General features: G+C 39.3%; 1 protein-coding gene across 11 annotated transcripts in view; it reads left to right on the top strand.

The window, feature by feature from the left end:
• The window catches only part of RTTN (rotatin), a 145464-nt gene that overhangs the window by 109811 nt on the left and 18071 nt on the right, over positions 1–17582 (top strand). For 10 of the 11 annotated variants that reach the window (XR_012157271.2, XM_073331729.2, XM_073331722.2 and 7 more), the window contains 5 exons: positions 2724–2829; positions 7605–7702; positions 8654–8731; positions 10722–10848; positions 15867–16069. Coding sequence is in view for 10 of the 11 variants with exons in the window: in XM_073331729.2 (XP_073187830.1) it covers positions 2724–2829; positions 7605–7702; positions 8654–8731; positions 10722–10848; positions 15867–16069 (612 nt within the window). In the remaining variant the exon portion in view is untranslated. Of the gene's footprint in view, positions 1–2723; positions 2830–7604; positions 7703–8653; positions 8732–9212; positions 9400–10721; positions 10849–15866; positions 16070–17582 lie in introns of those variants that run through there. The other variant, XM_073331726.2, reaches the window with a different exon arrangement.

Genomic DNA, 17582 nt, shown 5'->3' with positions numbered 1-17582 from the left:
GTCTGACCTAAAAGAAGGTGCATCTAATGTAGCAGTGATCTATTTCTCATTTCTAAATCATTACTTACTGTGATTGATCTAATACTGTGGTCTCTGATTAACCTCTCAGTACTTGCTCCACTTAGAGTAGTAGGGAATATGTTAAGGGATGAGTTCTGAGAGAACATGGACTTTTTAAAGTTGTTTTCTCAAGACAGTTCGGGGGGGGGGGGGAGAAAAAATGAACTTTTGAGACATGAGTAAGAATATTGTATAAGTACCCTAATTTACTTAGAAGTATTTATTTACTCCTAAGGGGTCACATAATGGGGTATTCAGATTACAGAAAAGCAACATGATAGACCAATTAGTAAATATATATCAAATATTAATGAGATGAGAACACTTATTACTCTTAAGTATGAGGCAAGATATACACAATTAGCATTTGACAGGCTAGCACAGGAAAAAAGCCTTTACTACTTATTAAGAGAAGTGCATAAAATGTGGTTGAATCACGAAAGCTCTTTGGCAACTTCAGTTGGAAGAAACTCAAAATGTAATTAATGATCTGGGAAAACTAACAGATTAAAATGTGTAAATCTTTTAATTTTTATCATACACTACTCCAATATGAATCCCCAAATTCCATTATAGAAATAGCAGAATACTTGCTAAGATGCATTTACCCACTGTTAGAAGAATTGCTATTGTATGTGGAAAACAAAACGTTAGCCATGACTAGCAATGTCACTGAACTTCCATTTCATTTCACCAGATACTTATTATGGGGTGGTTTTAGTTTTCCAAATGTGTCTAATAGGAAACTTAACCTGCTCTGTGGGTTTAAGGCTCTTCAAAGCTTGATTTACACCAACTGGTACCACTTTCCTTGGGGTTTCCACTTAAGGAAGGAATCTTTACATTGCTTCTGGAGCTTGTTAAAAGCTTGCTGTTGGAGATGCTTGCATAATGACTCAGCACAACTCCCAGCTGTTCTGGCCATGCCGCTCCCTTCCTAGGAGCAGTCACATTTTGAGATGGTTAATTACATACTCCTTTGTGAGGGTTGAGAGGTAGTATGTGCTGCCACAATTCTACACTCTCGCAGACCCTTCCATTCTTTATTATACTCACCTAAGCTAGCATACCTAGAGGTAAATCAAGCCCAAAGTCAGCTTTCTGCTGTTGAGAGACTTCCCAGCTGGAGGGCTTAGTGAGAGATTTTCAGTGGCCCAAAGGAGAGTTAGACAACCAACTCAAAATTTCCCTCTTATTTCCAACCACCAGTGCATACAATTCTTTGCGTCCCAAACTACACCATTCTTATTTAGCTTCCATTTCTCCTGACTTCTCTTGATGCCTTCCAGTTCTACACACTACTCATTTCTCCTAAGGTGATTTCCTTGAACTGTCTTACTTCAACCAAAAGGTGACCTACCTATAAGAACTACAGCATCATATTTTTTTCAAGTTATGTTAAATCTGTTAGTGGTTGATGAACTGTTCATAAACAGTACTTCATTCTATATTTTCATTTGTTGCTATCTTAGCAGAAGAGATTCCCCAACCCGTCTCATCCACCCCGTGAACTTGAGTTGGCCAGCTGCAGGTTTTTCTTTGCTGTGCAGACATACCCATAATCAAAATGTTTGTTTTCCTGTCCGAAAAACATTATTCTTTTTCATTCCTATTTTGACTCTCTTATTCAGGCCTGTCTAACTGCTTAAGCTCTGCAGTAAATAACCCTAAAGCAAGAATTAATTTATTGCACATTTAGGGTTTGAAAAACATACTGGACAATGACTTTTAGCTGGAGGACTAAAGCTAATAGCCAGGGGATGATATGTAAGATAGAAGCAGGTGGGGTACAATCTGTGAAGTCTAGGTGCAATGCACTCAGGAGAATTTCTGTTGTAGATGGTAGGATTTTTACTAGAGTGCTATCTTTGTTGATAATTTAAGTTCCCTCTAGTGCACTCCGACGGCTGGAAGGGAGGAGACCTTTCCCTCTTCCCCTACAACCTCAGAACCTCCTTACTGCTGTTGTGTGGGCATACACTCTAGCCTTTCCACAACCTTATGGGTTCCATCTGTTTTTAGGGCTCTTCTCTGCTGAATATCTCAAGTATATATCTGAGGTTCTGTTCATAGCCGTACCAATTAGCAGCAGAGTGACTTTTACAATTCTGTAGAAATTGATGTCGTATCTGCTCCTCCCCACTTACTCCCTAGGGAAAGTTACAAATTGGTGAGTGGATTTTTGCAGCTCTCTTGATATAGCAGGATCAGTACACATAGTATTTAAAAACTCAATCCCTAGGTTTAGTGTAAAGTCTTAACATAGTCACTTTCCCAATATCTAGCTAATCTTCCTGTCCACTTTTCCCCAGCAAAAGATAGCGTCCATATAGACACATTTGTTACAGATTGACAGTTGGGCCGGGGGAGAAAAAACAAAATTAATTGTTCTAACTTCAACATGTTTCTCTCCAATTAAAGCAGATAGACACCATGTTTTGGTGTTTCCAAAACAAAAATTTTCATAATCTCTGGCTTGTGGGAAATTTTGAAATATTGAAATTTCCTGCAAAATGAAAACTTTGCCCAGATCTAATTTTGAGTCATCAGAATGAGAACTCAAAATGGTACATCACTTGTACAGGCATAAACATGATCATGAACATTTCTCCAGTATATGTTTTACTTTTCCAATGTAGTGATAAATCTTTACTCATTTGCAGAGCTATGAAGGAAAATCCTCTAAAGATGTGCGGAAACGAGTTGCTGCAGGTGCTTTACTGTCCCTGCTGGCTGTCAGTAAAAGTGCTCAGAAATGTGCTTTGGAAGGTAAGCCTGAAGACACACATGCTACAGTATACTTAAAATACTCTGTAAATCAAATGCTTGCCAATAGTATTTTTTCATTGTCTTCAGTCTAAAAACAAAGCTGTTATTTTTAATACTGCTTTTAAGAAGCTTCTCTGTAAATAAAATGTTTGATTACTGAAGTTTATAATTATATGTAAATGTCAGTACCCCATCTAACACTTTTTGAATTAATTGTATCTTTATTATTAACAGTAATATTTCAGGTTACATTAACAGGTTACAACCCACAGCATTTCATTTAAGTGGATCTAGCTTTCTAGTACTAGTCAGTAGTGACCATGTGATGTCACCTTTGTCCGGCTTGTCCTTGCCCATGGCTCCACGAGCGCAAGTCGAAGCCACGCCATTCTGTTTTGTTGTGAGCATGTTCTTTCCATTTCTGGCTAAAAGTTTTGTCGTGGGATTGGCCCAGTACATTTTCGGACTGCCCAGCAGTCATTTATGGTCTTTGGGAATCCAGTTACTGATGAGGGTTGTCCACCCCTTGTCTTGCCTGCGGACTACATGACCTGCCTATCTTCGCTTTGCGTTGTACGTCGCCTGCACTACATCAGTCACCTCTGGACACCTTCTGATCTCCTCATTTGGTATATGATCATGAAGCGATATCTTACACATTCGCCTTACCATTGCTCTCTGGGTGACAGCGAATTTCTCTTCCTCCACTGGTGTGGAGAAAGTAAATAAGGAAGTGTTAATTACTCCTCATAACAGAAGAACTAGGGAGTCACCAAATAAAATTAATAGGCAGCAGGTTAAATATTACTTCGCATAACACACAGTCAACCTGTGGAATTCTTTGCCAGAGGATGTTGTGAAGGCCAAGACTATAACACGGCTCAAAAAAGTACTAAATCTGTTCATGGAGGATAGGTCCATCATTGGCGATTAGCCAGGATGGGCAGGGATGGTGTCCCTAGCCTCTGTTTGCCAGAAGCTTGGAATGGGTGACAGGGGATGGATCACTTGATTAACTGTTCTGTTCATTCCCTCTGAAGTACCTGGCACTGGCCACTGTTGAAAGACAGCATACTGGGCTAGATGGACCTTTCGTCTGACCCAGTATGGCCATTCTTATGTACTTATGCTGTGTGGTAAAACAAGGGGTTTATTTTTACCATGTCTCTTTTAAATAAGTATAATGTTTTAAAAATTTGTATTATGTTAAAAATGGGGGGGAAATCCTTCAGGGATTTAAAGTTGTTGAAGTAATTAGAATAACCCTCATATGAACAACATAAACTATAGCGTCTTCATTTTTAAAACCCCTAAAATGTTAAAAATCTGTAACTGACAAGGGAATTTACATCAATATTAACCTACCATTACAATTTGTACATCTGGTTTGTAAGATTATAGACAACTGAGGAGGCAGCTCCAGCCAAAACAGGTGATGAATTGGAATTGGAAGGCACCGAAGACATATGGGAGGCTGGTGATTGAGTGGGTCTTGTTACGCGTAAGCAGCAGAGACTCCAGTTAATCTGTCAACGATAAATCCTTTGAGTGCCTTAAGTCTTCCAGGCCAATGGGAGCTGCGGGAAGCTGTGGCCAGCACATCCCTGCGGACTGCGCCACTTCCCGCAGCTCGCATTGGCCAGGAACGGTGACCCTAGGCCACTGGGAGCTGCGGGCGGCCGTGCCTGCAGACGGTCAATGTAAATACTGTCTCGCAGCCCGCCAGCAGATTACCCTGATTCTCTGGGTTCCAAAGACCTACTGACCTCCCCCACACCCAAGTAAGAAACGTAGATGCCCAGAGCGGGAAAAAACCTCTCATCCACCTGGCCCAAATACCCAGCTGGCATCAAAACACCAGTTTTGACTTAATCTGTCCATGAAAATGGCCTTTTTGGTAGCAATCACATCAGCCTGAAGAGTTGGAGAAATTGGCACTTTAATAGCAGAAATACTGTCATAGTATTTTTCAAAGACCAGGTTTTTTTCCGTCCCTAAATTCCTTATTCTTTACATTCCTACCTAAGGCATCATCCGAATTTCATCTTAATCAGTCCATTAATTTACTGCTTTTTTTCCCCTGAAACCCACAGTTTTCAACAGGAGGCTTCCTTTCATACTGTAGGTGTCACATGAGGTTTGGCTTTATATATGGATAGGACCAAACTATTTTAGAAGTCTCCTAGACTGTTTGTTTCCATTGCAAGCAGATCTAAAGGATCACTGTCTCCCCTCAGAGGTTAAGGTGGATCTGTGGGTGTATTTTTGCATGTTACAATGCTATCAGCATTTAGCCTCCTCCTTGGGTGTTAGCACACTCTGCAAGATCCCAATCAACATCTATGGCATTACTTAAAGACATTCTAGTATATGAGAGCTGCAGAGCCACTAGCTGATCTTCAGTACATACCTTCTCCAAGCACTATTCCTTCGTCCATTCCTCTAGATCAAATATAGTGGTTGGCAATGTGGTTCGTTCTTGAGTTCTTCACTCGATTCCAAACTTCCCTCCTCCCTGTGGGGATGATGCTCAGGAGTTACCTGAAGTGGAGTGCACTCATGGGGACAGTACTCGAAGAAGAAGAAGAAAAGATTACTCACCAGCAGGAGAGTGAATTTGTGTGGGGGGGTGGAGGGTGAGAAAACCTGGATTTGTGCTGGAAATGGCCCACCTGATGATCACTTTAGATAAGCTGTTACCAGCAGGACAGTGGGGTGGGAGGAGGTATTGTTTCATATTCTCTGTGTATATATAAAGTCTGCTGCAGTTTCCACAATATGCATCTGATGAAGTGAGCTGTAGCTCACGAAAGCTTATGCTCTAATAAATTGGTTAGTCTCTAAGGTGCCACAAGTACTCCTTTTCTTTTTGCGAATACAGACTAACACGGCTGTTACTCTGAAACCTGTCACCCCCTGCTGTAACTATGGTTCTCTGAGATGTGTGTCCTTATAGGTGCTCCATTACCTGCTCTGCTTCAGAGTTTTCTTTGTGGGGCTTTGCAGTAGAGAAGGTACAGAGGGTGGTTCATCCATGCAGCCCTATTCAGCCTCTGAGCAGGACATGAGGCTGTGCAGTGTGCACCTCTAGGCTAGACAGACCACTAACGAAAATCTCTGAAGGCATATGGGGCATCTGTGCTTCTGAAGTGGAGTACCCATAGGGGGATACATCTCAAAGAACCACAGTTACTGTCCATGGTAAGTAACCTTTTAATCAGAGAATGAAGGCTTGTGTGTAGTTTTTCAATAATGTGATTTATTAGTGGAATATTATACATTTTATATTTATTTTTAATCTTCATAACTATTCTGTGCATGAGGTAATTACAGGATCTACTGCCCTAGTGAATTTTAGAATACAGTTTGAATTACTACACCTGATACATAGAGAGACACAAATATTTCTCTTGCCCTAAATTTCAAATAAGAATATTTTAAAATCTGTTTTTATCTTGTTTCTTTGTAACTATATATGTCACTGAGCATTTAACTTAAAGTTTAGAAAACACAAAGGCTCTGTTTCTCAGTCTAAAGATACCATCTGTATAAGAGTCTCATTCCTGGTTTTTGGTTTCTTAGCATGAGATTGGTAGATGCATGAAGACCGTGAACCGAACAGAGCATGATCCTTGCTAGAAATAATCCACAATTTTTGCCAGCTATAAGTATTGCCTTCTGAATGTTCATTCTTGACTGTAGGTAGCAAAAGAACTCCCTACAAGCTACTGTTCCAGATCACAGTGACTTGACGTCCATTAAGTATACTTTCTTCATCCCAGCTCTACCTGCTGGCCGGGTACAGTACACCATACATTTCTGAGACTTGGGCACATAAGTGTACTTTTGTGGTGTTCCAACACCTGTCTTTCTCAGTGCTTTGACACCTATTTTCCTCAGCATTTAGAGTACTAAAAACATTCAAACACTGCTGGTGTCTAACACCTGTTGTTTTTTTTTCTTTTACCAGTGTCTCAGAGCTTTTGTGATCTTCTCTGTGAAGACGCTGTGACTTTGTGCATATGGACAGTTGTAACACATTGAGCACTCCAAGCATACAAATAATAATAATAATAATTGATAATAATGTACTGTCCTAAACTAGTTAAACTGTTCTCTTTTTTTTTCATCTCAGAAGGACTGTATTTTGTAGGTGGATTCCTTTGTATAGTCTGCTTATTCTAAACTTGTGAAGGTCTTCTGGGATGAAGAACACTATGTATAGTGTGTATATATAAGACATTACATTCCCCACCCGTTGCTGTTAGGTCATGTACAGTAGTTAACTTCCACTATGTGAAATTGCCTCATAGATCCCCACTTGCCTGACAAATCCCAGAACTGTTAAAAAACAATTAGCCTAGAAGGGGACACTATGCCATGATGCATGCACACAGAAGCAAAGAGAGTTTTAAAGGTGTACAACCCTAACTCCATCAGTTCCTGGCTGTTTTTCAACTTGGTTGATGGATTTCTGACCCTCTTGTTCATAACTTCGTAATGTGAACTGGGTTTAGGTATTGAACACAAATTCATGTTCTTGGGTACCAGCTGAAATACCCTACCCACCTGAGTATTTTGGGTAAAAAGGTTGGGTTACTTGTTTTTACTCTTACCTCATTTCCATCATATAGAGAGCCTTAATTATGTGGAAAGCACAAAGTTGAAGAGTTGATTAGGAAACAAAATTCCTTATACTTTAATTTACAAGTGAGGGGTTTTGGGTATTTTTGAATGTGAATAGGCTTCTGAATTGTATGGATTTTGTCTTTCAGCTGACCTTATAGACAGCTGCATGGAACAGATGAAGCACATTCATGCACAGCTGAACTTAGAATCCCTGAGGCCTGGAAAAACAGCACAGAAAAAAAAGGTAACTGTAAAATTGACAAGGTGGACACAAAACATTTTATCTGCAGCAGAAGATTTTTTTTTCTGATATTTGATATTCTTTCTTGACAGTGACCGTGCATTTGCTTAGAGTATTGCCCAGTTATTGTGTGTTAATTGAATAATTAAATCTTTCCCTTGAGAGAAATGATTCAGACAGGGTCTCTTCCGCTAATCATCAGTCCGGCTAATTTTATCTGCTTGGACTCTTCACCCTTTTGGAAGGGAATTATGAAGGGGAGGGTTGAACATGATTCTAGAAATATATGGAGGCACAATATTGTAAATACTATGGATGAGTATCCTATTTGTATGTTTGCAACTTTCTGACATCCCAATGATTTCCATACTGTTAGTTTTTAATTATAGGGTATTGTTTTTTTGGAAAGAGGATTGCAGTTAGGATTTATTATTTAAATACAAAAATAGCTAGTAGTGTATATAGAAGCTCCCACAGCAATTTTTGATTGCATGTTATCTGTATTTTGTTTTGTTAAAATGGGAAAAAACTTGTTACAAATGTCACTTGTAAAGATAACTTTCATATTTCCTTCTATTTTATCCTCCCCTCCTCTCGCTCTCTCACATTGCCTCTTTGAAAGGCCTTTTACTTCATCACTCAGAGTCCTAGCCAGCATACATACAGGGATTTAAAAACAAGTGTTACATGTATCACCTTATAGAGATGAAGCATGGACCCTATTTTATATCACTGTTCCTTTATGCTTGATAGATGACCAGAAATAGATTTCTGTGGTAGATGAGCTTACTGAAATATCACTTTTCAGAGATGGTTAGCGTCCTACAAGTAAAGGTTCTATGGCATAAGTGAGAGCTTGTGTGTTACAATATAGCCATTAAGACAAACATGCTGCTTATATAAAATGGATTCTTTTTTCAAACTGACACTCTTGAAACATATTTGTCGAAACAGGAGGATAATCTTATCAGGGAACTAAGAATTGTTCTGCAGCTCCTAAGAAACTGCCTCTTTCAAAATGAAGAGTGCAAAGTAAGTAGTCATACTATTTGTATTATAATATTACCACATACAGCTAGTTCGGGGTCTAAGAATAAAGATTACAGATATGTTCAATTTTAAATATTGTTCAGGTTGATTGGACCTCATCTTAATACCAATGACCGGAATGGCTCATTTGTTTCCTGCAGCAGAGAACATTACATGCATACATCAAACCTTTTAACTCTGACACTGAAACTTCAGCTCCCAGCCACTGAATACAAACTTCTGCCAACAGAGGTGGTATGGGATGTTAAGCTAAAAATGTGTAGGTAGTGGCCAAAATATTTGGTAGGGGACTGTTTCCTACCCATTTCTTACCTCCCCCTGCTAGAAGACAAAATTTCCAAAGGGAAAAATGGAATACTTATTAGAAGGGTTGGGGTGAGGAAAAACATGGAGAAGAGTTCTACAAGATGTGTGTCCCTGTTGGTGCTCCACTATCTACCCTCCTTCCCTCTGCTTTGGACAGAAGGCACTGGAGGGAAGTTGGACCATACAGTGCTATATATAGCTGCCGCTCACAGCGCAAGACAGGGAGGTGTGCATGATCCAATGGGCACTGCTACCAGTGATCTCCAATCCCAGGGACGGGGTGCTGCCGCACCTACAGTGGAGCATCCATAGGGGGACACATCTCGAGGAACCTCTGTTATTGCACAGGTGACCTTCTCTTACTGCTTATGACTGAAGTTCTCTGAATGTATTCTCTGCAGAACTACACTGATCCTCCTTCCTTTTCTGCTTTTTCCAGAGTTTTAATAACAAATTTAGTTGAGGTAGAGGGAAACAGTATGTGTAGGAGGGTGAGGCCTTGTAAAATCGCAGTTGGAATGTTAGAACATCTTCAGTTTCATGTTTATGCTCACCAGTAATTAAAATGTTCCAGGATGACAACATTGGCTTGTTAGTGTAGATCTGCAGAAACAATATACAATAAAAGTTCTGTTATCCGGCCCTCTACCAACCGGAAAGCTCTATAAACGGCATTTCTAATCTTCATAGAAAGTCTGGTTGGCCCGGGGCCGGCAGGCTCCCTACCTGGCTCCACGCAGCTCCCCGCAAGCAGCGATTTGTCCCTGCTGTTCCGAGGCAAAGGTGCGGTTAGGCAGCTCTGCGCACTGCCTCCACCCGCAGGCATCACCTCCTCAGCTCCCATTGGCTGCAGTCCCCATCCAATGGGAGCTGCAGAGCAAGGGCGGGAGCAGCATGCAGAGCCGCCTTGCCGAGCCTCCACCTTGGAACAGCAGGGACAGGTCGCTGCTTGTGGGGAGCTGCCCGAGGTGAGTGCCTCCCAGATCAGGCACCCGGAGTCCCCTCCAGCACCCCACGCCCCTTTCTGCACCCAAACTCCCTCCCAGAGCCTGCGCTCCACACCCCCTCCTGTGCCCCAGCTCCACATCCTCTGCCACACCCAAACTGTCTCCCTCTTAGTTAACCAGAAATTTTCACTTACTGGCACCCCGCATTTCCCCAGCATGCTGGGTAAACAAGCTTTTATTGTATTTAGTAGCTGGTAAATATCCTTCAGTTTATACAGTATGAGGATGAAACAAAAAAATGTCAATGCACATCTATGAGAATTTACTAACAAGTCAATGGAGACTATCAAGAAAATAGCAAAAAATATCAGTGCATGTAAGTAAAGACAATCTTATGGAGTCCGGATGGAACCAGTTCAATCAAGTCTCAGTGTTGACTTGAATTAAAATGTGATTGAGGCAGCTTGTGGAGACAATATTCCAGTATTGAAACAAGACTGTCCTCTGCCTCTAGTACCATTTAAAGCAACCAAGTAAATTTTAACTCTGTAATCTAAAGTACATTAAAGGGACCCTTCAAGGAAAAAAGAATTTTTAAAAGAATTCCATAGTATGTTAAAATTCTTTAATTTCCTTTGTTTGCTTTCAATATTGCATAAAATGCTTCAAACCAATATTTATTATTGTACTGTATATTCCTCCTTATATCTTGCTGTTAGGTGGCAGCACTCGAGGCTCATCTTGTCCCTGTCCTCCACTCTCTGTGGCCATGGTTTATAATGGATGACTCCTTAATGCAAATAGCTCTTCATTTGCTTTGTGTCTACACTGCAAATTATCCCACGGGTAAGAGACTCAAGTTTTGGTATAATATGTCAAAACATTTTATCCAGAGTAATGTCTATGTAAATGGAAAAAAAGAGGCAAAAGAATGAGTGCTTCTAGTGCGAAAAAAGGTTCTGTGCTCTTTACAAACAAGTATAAAGAAAAAGAATGAAACCAGGCCTCATCAAAGTGGATGGGAATTTTGTCATTGCCTCAGTAAGAGTCAGGATTGTGCCTCAGGTCCCTGTTCCGAGGAACATATTCTTTAAATCTGAAAGTCTCTTCTTGTCTTTGGGGGGAAAAAAAGATTGGGTTTTGAAAGATCCTATATTAAATAGGTATTAAATTCCAGGTGAGCCTCAATGCTACTGAAATCCCCATAGACCCACCACATTGTAATATATTCTGTGGAAATACCACCTTCAGGAATTTCGTGGCAGCGAATAGCAAAACAATACTTTCTTTATTAAGAACACTCATGGATGAGCCATTATTAAGAAGGTTGTATTCCTGCAAGAAAGTGGTAATGTGGCATTATAAATGAATGGATTCATAGAATTTAAGACCAAAAGGGAGTATTAGATCATCTAGTCTGACTTGTATATTTCAGGCTATTAAATTTCACCCATTTATCCCTGTATGGAGCCCACTAACTTGTATTTGACTGAAGCATAACTTGTGTTTAACTATATCATATTTTCCAAAAAGGCATCCAGTATTGATCTGAAGGCATCAAGAGATGGAGAATCCATCGCTTCCCTTGGTAGTGTGTTTCAGTGGCTAATCACCCCAACTATTAAATTCAAATTAGAAATAAGTTCTTAACTAGCTTCTAGCTATTGGTTCTTGTTATGCCTTTCTTTGCTAGATTAAAGATCCCTTCAGTGCCCAATGTTTTCTCCTGATGAAGGTACTTACACATCGTGATCAAGTCACCTCTCAATCTTGTGATATGTTGTGATAGCAATAGCAAATACCTTTCTAAACACTTGATAAACACTGTTTTAGAGGCATCTGTGTTTTTATTATGCTTCCAACAACCTCGCTCATTATTCTCTTTCCATAATAAGTGTACCTCAGCATTCTGAGCATCAAGGGTAAATACAATGAAACACACTTGTGACTACCTGTTAATTGTGATCTGCTATCAGCCAACCAAATTTCTGTTCCAGTAAGATTTTTTGTCTTCTCCATATTAATTCACTGTGCAGTTCCCAGGTTCCCAAGTAAATAGAGAGTAATGAAACCCTCTCAAAAGTGAGTCAGCTTCAAGCCTACCCTTCTTTCAGGGAGGAGCCATTTGGCAGAGGTCATCCAAGGAGCTTCTGCATTCCATCAGCCCTCTATCCGTAGTTAAGGAGCGAAAGTCTGCTGTCCTTTTTGCACTGCCCTCAACTGAGCTTGGTTTCTCCCTTTTAAGCTCTTCCATCCATTTTTGACCTCTCTCCCAAGTATGATGGGGTGGGGCAACCTGCGTCCACATTGGGCAACACAGGGTTAATGAGCTAATATGCAATTTGTATACCCCATCACAAATTTTCTGAAATTTCTCTTGGGGTTGTCTATACAAAGGAGTTGCACCTGTGTAATTTAAATTGGTTCAAGCCAGTACAAACACCCATGTGGACATTCTTATATCAGTTTAAAGTTGGTTATATAAGCTTAGCTTGTGCCTAATTTATCAATGCAGACTGAATCAAAGTAAGCCAGGTTTAGTGTCACCACACACAACAGTGCACCTGTTTAAACCCATATAAAAATACACCTTGATTTAATGGTGCAAATTAACATGTGGACCATGCTTTAATGTATTTCCAGTAGTAAACCTGTTCAGCTGAATTATCTGTTGTATTCAGCCTACAGAGGAGGGGCATGGTCAGAAACAGAAGACATACCAAGTTTAGGAACTTCTAATTGTGAAAAACATTTGTTAAAATGAACGTTTATATTGTAAAAATTTATGGATTACTTGCTCGTTTTTATTTTTATTTTAGAATTTAACTTAGCGTATACATGCAAGAATGATCTGAAGGGTCTTTTTTTTTTTAGTAGTAGTGAAGGACTTAATATATTTACTTATATTGGAACAGCTCCATGATGTGGCCCTGATCCTGTACCATGTGGACAGATTGCTGTATTTGCATGGAGTTCCATTGATTTCAGTATGGATCTGCCCATACATTACAACTTGCACCATAAGACCTATATCAGCCAAAAACACAGGCAGTTATTAACAAACTTCAGTGAACTTTCAGGAGTTACCTATATTGGTGAAACTACTGGAATACTGTGTGTGTTTTTATTATCCACATTTTAAAAGGATGTTGAAACACTTGAGGCTGAAAGAGTCACAACAATTATTTGAGGGCTGGAGAAAATGCCTTACTGTGAGACATAAAGAGCTTAATCTGTTTTAATTTATCAAAAAGAAGACAGAGGTGACTTGATCATAGTGTAGAACCTAGCAGAGAAGGTCATAACAAGAACCATGGTGGAAGCTGAACAGGACAAATTCCTAGAATTCTTAAAAATAAGGCATACATTTTTAACAGTAATGGTGACTAACAGAACAAACTATCAAAAGAAGTGGTCCTGACACCTTCAAATCAAGACTGGATGCTTTCTGGAAGTTTGTGTGTTAACCAAACACATTATTGGTTTCAGTGCAGAGACAACGGGGTGAAATTTACTGGTCTGTGATATGTAGGAGGCCAGACTAGATGATTTAATGTTCCCTTCTGGCCTTAAACTGTTTGAATCTAGGTTAGAAGGAAGTTTCCATTTTTTTATTTTGTTTTACTTTGCCTATAAGGGGATGTGGTTTCAGTTTAATCATGTTTTCTTACTATTCAGGCTAGCTGCAAGCTGAGCCAACCCACTCACCTTATCAGTTCATTAAACCACTTCCGTTAGCGTCCTAGGAGTAAAGCAATGTTTGGTGATGCTCATCTATATGCAACAGCTAGAGATGAACTACCCCTTTTTTGTATTGTGGGGGTCCAACTTGGTTGTGTATGTGTGTGCTGGCTGCTACTGCAATATGAAAGTTAAATACATTGAAGGTAGGGGGGAGTGGGTGTATTTGTAATGCAAAAAATATTTTGTGGGAGGGGTATGTGGAGGAAAATTGAATCTGACCTTGATGTTTAGCTGCATAGAGTAATGCTGGCTCACACAGTCCAGCTTGCATGAAATGAAGGCTTTTAGAACATTAGGTTTATATTTCTAAAGAATAGTACTTCATGAATAACTTTAAACATTCAAGGCAGTTCTACTAATTTTTCCTGTGAGCAGTAACTGTGCATGTTACCTTACATGTAGAAACTGAAAAAATGCCCTGATTTTTCCTCTCAGCATTAGCATGAGATTAGTTTAACAGTTGCAGCTCGAAGGCCTTATTTCTGCAAATTGTTCCATGCAGGTGGATATGTGGACTTCGTTGGAACTCCACGCAGAATAGCTTTCAGGATTGGAGTCAATCCGTGTATTCCAGAAAAATAAAATGGTTACTTATGTGGCAGAAAGAGGCCAGTTTAATACAGAAAAATACCTTGTATTTCACACATTGCATTTATATTATATTTTATAATCCAGAAATTGCTAACTTTGAGGTTAAATTTATACCTTGCTTTTCTTTTTCGAGGTTATAAGAGTTTTCCTCACACCACTGTTGGAAGTGTAATAATGACATTGAGTTCTGACTGAGTATATGATAATTATTTAATAACAGCCATTCTATTAAGGTTGTTTATAAATAACTAAAAATAAAAAAGAAATTCACTAAATAGGACCAATGTTGCTATTTGTCATTGAATAAACATAAATGTAATTGTTGACTTGATTGCTGGAGAATTACTTTTCCCCACAAATTCAACCAAAGGTAACCATATATTTTAAAACATTTTTTTCCAAATGTTGAATAATTTTTTTTTTAGATGAGGCTTCCTATTGCTGCTGTTTACCAAGTTTTATAAAACAAGATGTTTCTGGAGGATAATGTGTCTTCCAGTGATTTGCAATAGAACTACTAAATGCAGCTCATCAGAATATTCTTTAATTAAAATATTGTTTTTCCAACAGAATTAGCAGCAGTTGTACCAGTGGTCTGGTAAATACAATCAGTATAATGTATTCAATTTGTTCACACATTTGCTTCCAATTATTTTTTAGGGTGATACCTCCAAATTGTACATGAAATTCACTTGTATCACACAGCCATCTTTTCTCTTGTCCTTCCTCTTTTAGCCTTACTGATGTAAAGTAGCGCTGATAAGTAACATGTAATAATTTTCCTTTGTATCACAAGATACTGATCATTTTTTCCCCTATGACAGTTTTTCATTTCTTCAGTAAAGGCAGAAGTTCTTCATTCTAAAACTTGGGATAGTTATCATTCACCTATTCCTTTTTATAATCCTATCTATAGTAAACCGTTTTTCTTCGATTTTGTGAATATAGCAAATTTTAGGAATTGTATTTTCCTTTATCTGTTAATAATATCACTGATGGATGAACCTCTGCTTTCCCTCAATATTTGATAAAGTCCACCTTTGCTAAACTAGGATCAAAATCCTTATTTTCATATATTGTCTGAAGAGGCGATTGAGGCAGATTTAATTTCTTTGACATGGAATCTCATATTTTAGGTGTTTAATATAAAGTGGAAAAAAGACTTTTTCCCCATTACATCTAGAAGTCCCAAGTAATATCAGATTTCCTTTTTGCTGGAAGCTTTATAAACACATAGTGAAAGACAAGGCTCTGCCTGGAAAAACTTGCTAACTAAATAGATAAGAGGGGAAGAGGTGAAATGTCTTGCCCAAAGTCACATAGCAGGTTAGCAGCAGAACTTGGGATTAAAACCCAGGTCTCCTGACTCCCAGCCACTTGCTCTATAGTCTAGATGATGCTGTTTTTCTATAGATATGGTATATACTGATTATATAGATTTCCCCCATCCAGCCTGGTCACTTCTTAATTTTGTAATAGTGAGGCAGTCTCATTTAAATGTTAATGATAACAATGTTTCATTCTTTAAGGCTGTGGTTCTCTTTGCTGGGCAAGCAGTGGACTGTCTCCATTTCAGACTGCACAGAGAAGCGCAACCAGCAACTCACTAATGCTCAGCATTATCAAGTTAGCTTCCCAAACACTAACTGAGAACAGCGCAATTCAGCGTACGGTCTTTACTCTTCTTTCCAACCTTGCTATTTCTCATGACTGCAAGGGTGTTATTCAAAAGGTAAGGAGGCAACATTATTTATTTCTGTATTTTTTGAGCACTTCAGGAGCTGCAAGGTGCATCACACAACTAAGACAAGACATGTTCCTGGCTCTTGAAGGCAAACAATCTAAGGCCCAATCCAGGAAACATTTGCAGATATGAGTTACTTTGTGTATGTGCGGAGTCCCAAAGATGTGAATGGGGCATGTTTAAATATTTACAGAATCAGGCCCTACACTCAACATGACCTAATTAAGAGGGTAGGGTAGGGAAATGATAAAAGATGGCTATCTGAAGATCATGAAATGCATATACACTTGGTTATTCTCATAAGCAGTGTAATTCAGGAGTTCACAAACTTTTCCAAAATAGGGATACATCTTACTATGTTTCATGGACTACTCTCTATGCCTTTCCCCAGACCATATTCCCATCATTCACAGCTGCATAATATCCCAGAGGCAACTGCAGGAAGAGTTATAATAGAAACACATTTATGTAGTTTTATGTCTCCTTGATGCATTGTGTTTTGTACTATTTGAAAACTGTTAATCGCACAATATACTTTTTTTCTTTCTCTCCTTTCTGTTCAGTTTTTCTTTCCCTCCCACTCACTTGCACATTCATCTCCACTTAGTCCCCTTCTCTTCCTATGCACGTGTCCCTCTCATCTGTACTCTGTTTTCTCCTGTTTGTGGCTGGTAGCACCTGTTTCCTTTCTCCCTCTTATATAGCAGTAGCCTCTAAGTAGAGGCAGCTACTTTTCCCTGTTTCCAGTTTCTTTTGCTTTGCTTTGCGCTGCTCTTCAGTGAAGAGTCTGAGGTGTTGTAAAAGCAGCTGCAAATAAGGAAGACCACCACATGCCCATCTAGTGCTCAGTCCCTGGAGCACAGTTTAGGATCTGCTTTGTATCTGATGGGACTCTTACTATAAATAGAGTAATAGATATGAGTGGCATACTACTAGTCCATACAGTTGGACAGGCTCTTTCGAAAGAGCATCAGTGCTCCTCTTTGCATTGAGCAAAGTTCCATTAAGGATTATTGTGGAGATGGGGGAACCTCAGAGTTTAACTATTCAGATCCCCACAGGGAGTTGCCTTCTATTGCTGAAAATGGGAGGGGTTGGAAGCTCAGCTGTTCCTCTACAATTGCATTATTCTACACAAATAATGTTACTAGTCATACAATAGCGTCATACACATTAATCATAGTAGTAGTAATTTGGCATGTGTTTTAACACACTAGAAAAATTTTAAGACTTTTAAGACGTTTTCAATGCACTAAAATTTAAATTCATTTTTGAAAAGGAACTGGGAGATGTGTAAAAGATTTTATGAGAGACACAAAGTGGGTGAGGTAATATCTTTTATTGGACCAACTTCCGTTGGTGAAGGGGACAAGCTTTGTAGCATCACAGAACTCTTCCTCAGGTCTGAAGACTGTAACTAGAGTGTCACAGCTAAATACAAGGTGGGACAGATTGTTAAGCATAAGGGGTTCACACATGTTGTAGGAGACCACTTAAATAT

The sequence above is a fragment of the Lepidochelys kempii genome, chromosome 2 (genome assembly GCF_965140285.1).
Source record: "Lepidochelys kempii isolate rLepKem1 chromosome 2, rLepKem1.hap1, whole genome shotgun sequence".
NCBI lineage: Eukaryota > Metazoa > Chordata > Testudines > Cheloniidae > Lepidochelys > Lepidochelys kempii.
The sequence above is the reverse complement of the archived record's forward strand: the minus strand, read 5'-3'. Positions and strand labels throughout refer to the sequence as shown.